General features: G+C 46.1%; 1 protein-coding gene across 2 annotated transcripts in view; it reads left to right on the forward strand.

The window, feature by feature from the left end:
* Window positions 1-4,545: 4,545 nt before the first annotated feature.
* Window positions 4,546-9,799, forward strand: part of Vps26a (VPS26 retromer complex comonent A) — a 33,475-nt gene continuing 28,221 nt past the window's right edge. For both annotated transcript variants that reach the window (XM_013017152.1, XM_013017153.1), the window contains exon 1: window positions 4,546-4,678. In XM_013017152.1, the coding sequence (XP_012872606.1) occupies window positions 4,676-4,678 (3 nt within the window). In that variant the 5' untranslated portion in view covers window positions 4,546-4,675. The remainder of the gene's footprint in view (window positions 4,679-9,799) is intronic.

Consider the following 9,799-nt stretch of genomic DNA (forward strand, 5'->3'; position numbering starts at 1 on the left):
TCTACCACTTGAGCCACAGCGCCACTTCCGGCTTTTTTCTTTTTGCTTATGTGGTGCTGAGGAATCGAACCCAGGGCCTCATGCATGCAAGGCAAGAACTCTATCACTGAGCCAACTTCCCAGCCCCTACACTCCCATCTTTCTTTCTTTCTTTATTTTTTAGGTCCGGTCATGGGGCCTGAACTCTGGGCCTAGGCGCTGTCCCTCAGCTCTTCAGCTCAAGGCTAGCCCTCTGTCACTTGAGCCACAGCGCCACTTCCGGCTTTTTCCTTTTTGCTTATGTGGTGCTGAGGAATCGAACTCAGGGCCTCATGCATGCAAGGCAAGCGCTCTACCACTGAGCCACCTTCCCAGCCCCTACACTCTCATCTTTAATGGCTGAATATGATGTAGCATTAGTCTGGAAGAAGTAGGAAATTTATTTTTAAAACCATTCAGAGCTGGGTGCTGTTGGCTCATGCCTGTAATCCTAGCTACTCAGGAAGCTGAGATCTGAGGATTACTTTTCAAAGCCAGCCTGGGCAGGAATGTCTGTTAGACTCTTATCTCCAATAAACCACCAGAAAACAGGAAGTGGCACTGTGGCTCTGGTGGTAGAGTGTGTGCTCGCTTTGAGCTGAAGAGCTCAAAGACAGTGCCCAGGCCCAGAGTTCAAGCCCCAGGATTACAACAACAACAGCAACAACCCTTCAGCTATTTTGTTATGGAAGAAATTGTTCCAGTGAGGTCTGCTCAAAGTGACACTTTTCCATGCTTGATGTTGATTGCTAGTGTTTTGTGTGTCTTCAACAAAGACAATATATTAATGAAACAGGACTCCCAGAACACAAGCTGGCAACCTCACATAGCTGGCTCAGAGTGAATACCTCTCTATTGGGATACATGAGAGGCCAGCTGACTTCTCTGTGACTGAGGGATCCAAGAAGAGGCAAGTCAGCAGCAGTTTCAGAAGTCATACATCACCACGTCAATTGGTCACACAGACCCACCAGAATTTGAGAAGGGATTTTACAAGGGCACAGATACTAGAAGGCAAAGGTCATTGAGGGCCATAATAGATACTGGCTACATTATATGGTAATTTAAAAAATCACTACAAGTGTTGCAACAGGAGATGGGGAAATCACATGGGAGAACAAAAAGGTTAAACAGGATAGCACACACCTGCAATATCAGCACTTAGGAGGCTTTAGCAGGAAGAGGACAAATTTGAGGCCAGCCTGGACTATATACCAAGGCCTAATATTAAAAAAAAAAGAAAAAAATAGATGGGAAATAGGAGAGAAAAACAAGAAAAGTCAATTCAGGAAGTTCAGCAGATAACTAATAGAAGACCAAAGAGGAGGACTGGGGATTTAACTCAGTGGAAGTGTGCTTGCCTAGCATGCATGAGGCTCTGGGTTCAATTCCTATCAGTGTAAAGAAAAACAAGATCCAGTAAGAGAGAGGAAAAAGATGGAGGGGAAATCACCAAGGAAATTTAGAAAACCTTCAAGATACAAAGTCAATAAAGAAAAGTCACATATAGGGCCTGGCACAGCAGTATATACCTGCAATCGCAACTACTTAGGAAGATGAAGTAGAGTTTTGAGGTGTGAGGCCAGACTGGGAAAAAGCATGTGACCCTATCTGACAAACTAAAAGCCAAAAGAATTAACATTTGCTTCAAGTGGTACAACACTTGTCTAGCATGCAGATATTACCCCAGTACTGCCAAACCCCCAAACCACGACCAACATACAGTGTGTGTGTGTGTGTGTGTGTGTGTGTGTGTGTTGACATAGAGCTTGAACTCAAGGTCTCACAATCTCATTTGTCTTCTTTGCTTATAGCTGGCACACTACCCCTTAAGCCATATATCCAGTCTGGTATTTTGATGGCTAATTGGAGATAGAATCTCCTGGACTTTTCTTCCTCAGCTGGCTTTGAACCATGATTATCAAGTCTCAACCTCCTAAATAGCTATATTACAGGCTGGATATCAGGCAACCAACCTTTTTTTTTTTTTTGGTCAGTCATGGGCTTGAACTCTGGGCCTGGGCACTATCACTGAGCTCTTCAGATCAAGGCTACCACTTGAACCACTGCACGACTTCTGGTTTTCTGGTGGTTTATTGGAAATAAAGAGTCTCACAGACTTTACTGCCCGGGCTGGCTTTGAACTGTGATCCTCAGATCCAGCCTCCTGAGTAGCTAGGATTAACAGGCAAGAGCCACTGGTGCCTGGCCACAACCTAATTTTTGAGGAGACTGTCATTTTGTCATTGAGTTGTTTGGGTGCCTTGGTTAAAGTTACTTGATGAAAAAGCTTTAAAAAAAAGCAGGCTATTTATTTATTTATGCCAGTCATGGTGCTTGAACACTGGAGCTGGACACTCTCCCTCAGCTCTTGAGCTGAAGGCTAGCACTCTACCACTTGAGCCACAGTACCATTTCCAGATTTTCCCGTTTATGTGGTGCTGAGGAGTTGAACCCAGGGCCTCATGTATGCGAGGCATGCACTCTACCACTGGGCCACCTTCCCAGGCCTCAAAGTAGGCTATTTTTAAAGCATAGTTTTAAGTTCACAGCAAAATTGAGTTATTTGCTTTCTCTATCCACATGTTAATTTACTTTAAAAAAGTTTCCTCAGAAAGAAAGAAAAAAAAATTACTTGTAGGCTAGAGATGGAACTCAGTGAGAGCACTTGGCACCACAAAATGAAACAATAACAAAACAGAGGCTAAGAAATTGTTTATAAAAAGGTCTCCTAGGAGCTGGGAAGGTGGCTCAGTGGTAGAGCGCTTGCCTTGCATGCCTGAGGCCCTGGGTTTGATTCCTCAGCACCACATATAAAAAGCTGGAAGTGGTGCTGTGGCTCAAATGGTAGAGCGCTAGCCTTGAGCTGAAGAGCTGAGGGACAGCGCCCAGGCCCAGAGTTCAGGCCCCATGACTGGACCCCCCCCCAAAAAAAAAAAATAGAAGGTCTCCTAGTCAGGTGGGACTCACCAGTAATCCCTGGACTTGGGAGGCAGAGGCAGGAGATGGAAAGTTTGAGACCAGCCTGGACTACATAAGGAGACCCCATATTTAAAACAAAATACAAACAAGGTGGTGGCTCAAATAGTTGAGCACTTCCTTAGCATGGTGGGGGAGAGCCCTGGGTTCAATCCCCTGTACACACACAAAGAAGCTTCCTCACATAGAGACATATTCATATTCATTTTTAACACTTCCCCCCCCCCCAAATTTAAGAATTTTTAGGGTATCGAGAACTGAACTTAGGGCTTTGCGCATGCTTTACAAACATTGTAGTGCTCAAGCCAAGACTTCAGTCTCTGATGTTAGTTCAAACTAATATATTTTACTTCAAACTATTTACATCCCCATTGATCTCTTTGTGTGTGTGTGTGAGTGTGCTGGGGATTGAACCTAGGTTTTCTAACATGCTAGGCAAGTGCTCTACCATGTTACCACATTCCCAGGTCTCTTCTTGATCTCTTTTTAACCTAGAGGTTTAGAATTATTTGCTTGGTTTCCAAATATTGGAACATTCTAGCTTTTTGATGCCATTAAATATCTAGTTTAATTATATCATGGTTGGTTGAAGCCTATACTCTAATTTCAGTCTTTTCAAATTCGAGCCTTCCTTTACAGACCTTTGTTGTTGCTGCTGTTATATGAGCTATCTTTTTTTTCTGCTTTGGTTGTGTTTGGAGCGTATGTGCTGCCTGAACAACACTGCATTTCTCTGGAGGTCCTCTAGGTTTGCACCATAATTAAGCACTCGGTATTTGCCAGCTCCGAGGGACTTTCTCTCTTACTAGAAGGTCAGACTGGAGTAGAGGAGTCACCTAGCTACCCGTGGACTTGGGGAAGCAACGGCTAGGATCTCTGTGATTTTTTTTTTCATATTGTTCTATTCTTCAGAGGCGAGAAAGCCACGGAGTTTTCAAAACAGAAACCCTCAATGGGGGAGAGGAGGGGAGGGGAGTGCATCGCGGTCAGGAGAGGTGGGGACCCTTCTGCTGACCGTCCTGCTCTTAAGTCCCGGAAATCCCTTGGCACAAGGAGGGCCACACAGATTCTTCTCGACGGCTCTAGGCCACCTGCGCGAACCGATTATTTCCTATGGCCCGAAACGACGATACAAATATCCAAATGGCCCTTAGCAGAAAAAAGCCCCCCATCCCAGGCAGGGAGCAGGTCTCCTAAGCAGCCCTTTTAACCCAGCAGTCTAGAGAAAGAGAGCCTCGTCCCAAGCTAGCCCCCAAAACTTGCGCTGGGCGGACGCACTGGGCGTGGTCCAGGAGCCCCACCACCCCACTGCCCGTCACGTGATCCAGCCAGCGGGTGGGGGCCCCGCCCCCCGGACGGGGGATGCCGAAAGCGATCTACCTAAGGCCCCGCCCATAACGTCATCACAGAGGCTCCGCCCCCTCCGACCGAAAGGAGGGGCACGAAGCCCCGCCTCTAAACGGCCTTCCTGGAGGGCCCGGCTGGGCCAGGGGGCGGGGCGAGAGGCCCGGGCGGAGCCCCCGGTGCAGGGGAGGGGAGGGAAGGAGCGCAGTGGTCACGTGCGGTGGGCTGCCTGGGGTCACGTGACGGGGCGTCCTGGTGGAGGGAACCGGTCCGGGAGTTCTTCTGAGGGAAGCCGAGTGAAGTGGGGGGGGACGCGGCGGCGGCGGCTTTGACAATGGTGAGTGCGCGGCGGCCTGCGTGGCTGTCTCCCGTCCGGGCCTCGGTGCGCGCGGCGGCGGAGCGGCCAACGGCAGGAGCCGGGTCGGAGTAGGAAGGGGCGGGCGCGCTGGGCGCGGAGCGGGTTAGGCCTGTCTGGCTACCACGGGGCCGGGGAGCGGGGCGGCGCCACCTCTTCCCGGTCCGGGCCAGGCCCGAGCACCTGCGGACGGCGGCAAGCTCTTCGGGCCATGTCGGAGCCGCTGCCCACTTTCCTCGACCGGCTGTGGGGGCCCTGGCTGGGCACCCGGACCCCGCCTGCGCGGGCGCTCGCGGCCGCCTCCTCTCCCAAGGTAGCCGGTCCTTGTGCCGCTCCCTCCGCGGCTTCCTGGCTGCGCTGCTTCCGTGCGCGGTTGGGGGGCCCGGGAGCCCCTCAGTCCCGGACTCTGGCCGGACTTGATTCCTATCTCTGGGTCACGAGCTTGAAAAAATCTGGTATATATATATTTTAACCCGGACGGGTGACGTCCTGCGCTTCCGTGGCCTCCAGTGGAGGCTGGCTGGTGACACTTGTAGAACTGGAGAGACGAGGAGGAAAAGGGTGTCGGCGTTCACCCCAAACTCTGTAGTTGGAGGCGGCCAATTCCACTGGCTCTCTCTTTTCCTGGTGGAGACCTTATACCTCTAAGTTGGCGCTCGGCGATGTTGCAGTTGCCCTGCCACCGAGGGGGGACACCCGAGTCGCAGCCATCCTGGGGTCCCGGTGGGGATCCGTGGGTGGGAGCTTCTCTGCGTGCCTCCCTTCCCTGTGTGACTCAGCCCCGAACTCAGGACCCGTGGCACGTCCACCTTGAGCACCTACTGTGTGCTCTCCTGGATTCTGCCTCTTCCTAAAGTTCGCCAGTTCAAGAAATGGCTAGATACTTTTGGTGAAGGCCACGCCGAGTTAATTTAAAAATAAAAAAGGAAAACCCCAGCTATTTGGAATATACATTAAAGGCAGAACTCGTATTGTAATAACCGCTTTTCAGAGGTAATAATTGTATTGATTTAATTAAAAAAAAAGATGTGTTCATTCCTAGAGCTTTTTTTTCCCTTTCATTCGAGGAATACTTGGGTGTATACCAGGTGAAACAAAACTACTTACTCTTTGATAACTTACAGTCTAGGGAGAGATAATTTATGTATAAATGAGTTTAAAGTGGAATTACAATTGTGATAAATTCGGAGAAAAAAGGAACTGGGAGACCTTGCCTGATTTAGGGAAGACTTCTTTAACTATAATTTGAAAAGAAAGCTTGTCCTCCCAGTTTTTGCCCTCGAGTAATTAGTAACTCGTTAAACACGAATGAAATTGTGAAGCTTTGAAACATTGAGATGGACTCATCTGCAACGTATGTATGAAAATGTGCTGTTTCATTGTGTGTAGGTTAAGTGAAATAAATTCTGAAAACCTCCATTTCATTTCCCCTCCACTTTATTTTAGTCACTGGACTAAACTTCTTAGAATGAAAAAGCCTTTTGATTATATATTAATTCATAATTTTGCTAGATGATAATGCTTGGTACAGGGTTTACAAATTATTTGCAAAAACTTAAACTAACTTCAGTGATGTGAGGATTAGGCTAACAGAAAACTTGTAAAAACAAGTATCAAAAGGTTTTGTTAGTAATATATATTTTAGTGTAGTTATTTATAAGTTACTGAAGAGCCTCAACTTGTTTATTAATTGGCTAGTCCTTGGAAAAAAAATTTTTTTTTGTGGTGCTGAGTCTGGAACCCAGAGCCTTCCACATTAGGCAAGTACTTCACCACTGAGCGCCTGGCCTGGCCTGGCCTGACACTTCCTCTCCTTCTGCCTTAACCTCCCCAGTACAAAAATCTACTGTGATTTTTAACTAGAAGCTGTCTTTTCCAAAAGAACTGAGCAGTATTCTTTAACTTAAATGAACTCAAAATCACTGTAATTTTGGTATCAGTTCACATTAGTGAATGCTTACTCTATTTACATTTTTATTCTCTCCCTGTATTTCACTTATTTAATATGTCAGAAGTATTATAATTTGGTTTTGAAAAAAAATACAAAATTAGCTGGGCGCTGGTGGCTCACACCTGTAATCCTAGCTACTCAGGAGGCTGAGATCTGAGGATCTCAGTTAAAAGCCAGCTCGGGCAAGAAAGTCCATGAGACTTTTAACTCCAGTTAACCTCTAGAAGACCCGAAGTGACACTGTGGCTCAAGTGGTAGAGTGTTGGCCTTGAGCTGAGAGCTGAGGGACAGTGCCCAGTGCCCCACGACCGACCCCCCCAAAAAAAAAACAACCAAAAAACCCAAAACTACAAAATTGGCTGTTTTCTTTCCTTCTCCTTCCCTCCCTTCCTCCCTCCCTTCCTCCCTCCCTCCCTCCCTCCCTCCCTCCCTCCCTTCCTTCCTTCCTTCCTTCCTTCCTTCCTTCCTTCCTTCCTTCCTTTTCCCTTCCTTCTTCCTTTCCTCCTCCCTTCCTCCCTCCCTCCCTTCATTTCTTTCTTTCTTTTCCTTCCTTCCTTCCTCCTTTCCTCCCTTCCTCCTTTCCTCCCTTCCTCCTTTCCTCCCTTCCTCCTTTCCTCCCTTCCTCCTTTCCTCCCTTCCTCCCTTCCTCCTTTCCTTCTTGCTTTCCTTCCTAGTCATAGGGCTTGAACTCAGGGTCAGGACGCTATCCCTGAGCTTGCTAGCACTCTACCACTTGAGCCACAGGGCCACTTCTGCCTTTTTCTGTTTATGTGGTACTGAGGAATCAAACCCAGGGCTTCATGCATGCTAGGCAAGTACTCTATACATTCCCACATTCCCAGTTCCCCCAAATTGAATTTCATAACTTTTTTATTTGAAATAGTAGACTATGCAGATCTTGAAATAAAATATTTGAAAGCAAGACTTCGGGTGGAGAATGTTTTTGTTAAGCCAGGTAGGCTCGTGCATGCTTGTCATTTCAGCATTTAGAAGTTGGAGGTCAGTTTGAGCTACCTATGTGGTTCCAGGACGGCCTGAGGTACCGAATGAGACCCTGTCTCAAAAACAAAATAACCCATACTACCAATAAAAACCAACCCCCCCCAAAAAAAGCTTTTATTTCCCTTTAGAAAGAACACCAAAACGACAGCAAAGTTGTATTTTTTATTTCTGTCATTGACTTGTTAAATACGAGGCATCCATAATTTTCTGGAGGTTTCTTAGTGACTAAAAGTAGTTTGTTTGCTAGTTTTTAAAGGTATAGTTAATTTATTAAAGTGTTCCAGTTTGTAAGTATAGTTCTTGAGACTGCATCTCCAAATAACCAGCCAAAGCCAGCATCTAGTTGCTCCTGCCTATAATCCTAGGAGGCTGAAATCTGAAGATTGTGGTGGGAAGCCAGTCCAATCAGGAAAATCTTAAGACTCTTACCTCCAATTAACCACTGAAGAAACCAGAAGTAGAGCTGGGGCTCAAGTGGTAGAGTGCTATAGCCTTGAGCAGAAAAGCTAATGGACAGCTTCCAGGCCCTGAGTTCAAGCCCTGGATCTCCTCTCCTTCCCCCCAACCCAGCCAAAAGCCAGTTTAGAGACATGGTTCCAATAATAGAGCACCAGCTGAAGAAGTGCAAGCCCTAAGTTTAAATCCTAGTCCCTAGTACAGGCAAGAAAAAAAGTATATAACACATAGTTTTTGCATACATTTTTAATTCCTATGAATTTAAAAGGTTTTAAAAATTGTGTCAGGCTAAAGCCCTGTGAGCTGTGAGCAAGAAAGTCTTGGGAGAGCTTGAAGCCTGAATTCATGTCTCATACATGTATACACCCCCCCAAAATTATGCCAGAATAATACTTATTGTTTCTTAGTTGTGAAGTTTTGTAAAACTGTGTATGTTAGCAACTTTAATGGCAGTTTTAATTTTTGCTTAATTGCATGTAATTTTTGATTATTTGGTCTTTTAAGTGTCAGTTTTCAAATACCAAGGGCAATTTAATGTATTATAAAGTATATGTGGAAAAAAGTAGCCTTTTTTTTTTTTTGGTCATGGGACTTGAACTCTGAGCCTGGATGCTGCTGCCCCTGAGCTCTTCAGCTCAAGGCGAGCGCTCTACCATTTGAGCCACAGCACCACTTCCGGTTTTCTGGTGGTTAATTGAAGAGTCTCATAGACTTTCTTGCCAGGGCTGTCTTTGAACTATGATTCTCAGATTTCAGTCTCCTAAGTAACTAGGATTACAGGTGTGAGCCACCAGTGCCTAGCTGTAAAACAATTTTTATAGTTATATTTTTCCTTGAAGTAGCTCTAGGAAAAGTATCAGGTTAGAGGAGGAAATGAATTTTTAGTTACCTACTTTTAAGTTGCAACTCAGATGAACTCATGTGAGTATCTTCAAGGAAGAAGAGCTCATTCATTCCCACTGAGAATTGACAATATCTTTCTTTCTTTTTTTTTTTTTTTGTATGTTGTAGGGTTTGAACTTGGGACTTGGGTTCTGTCTCCCAGCTCTTTTTGCTCAAGGCTGGCATACTATCTCTTTGAGGCATGGTGCCACGTCCAATTTTATGGTGGTTAATTGGAGATAAGTCCCAACGGACTTTCCTGCCTGGGCTGGCTTTGAACTGCAATTCGCAGATCTAAGGCTTCTGAGTAGGTAGATAATGTAGCTAGATAATGTCAGTACCTGGCCTTGACATATCTTTTAATGTGTTGGACTTTGCTTCCCCATATAAAGTAGGTAGCTCCTTGTAAATGTTGCTTTTCATCTGTTTGCAGTTTTCTCACAGCAGTTTCCCTCCCTTCTGGCTCAGTGCTTTGCACATAGTTGATAATTAGTAAGTACTGATTAGTTTTGAGTTGCTATGCATCTCATGAGAAAATGTACTGTTGAAAAATTTACCATTTTGAGGGGCTGGGAAGGTGGCTCAGTGGTAGAGAGCTTGCCTTGCATGCCTGAGGCCCTGGGTTCGATTTCTCAGCACCACATAAAAAAAAAAAGCTGGAAGTGGCACTGTGGCTCAAGTGGTAGAGTGCTAGCCTTGAGCTGAAGAGCTGAGGGACAGCGCCCAGGCCCAGAGTTCAGCTCTTCTTGCCTAAGCCGGCTTTGAATTGAGACTGCTGGCATCCAGCTGTTACTTACTTTCTGAAGAGAGTT

Source organism: Dipodomys ordii, unplaced genomic scaffold (genome assembly GCF_000151885.1).
Source record: "Dipodomys ordii isolate 6190 unplaced genomic scaffold, Dord_2.0 Scaffold34, whole genome shotgun sequence".
Classification (NCBI taxonomy): domain Eukaryota; kingdom Metazoa; phylum Chordata; class Mammalia; order Rodentia; family Heteromyidae; genus Dipodomys; species Dipodomys ordii.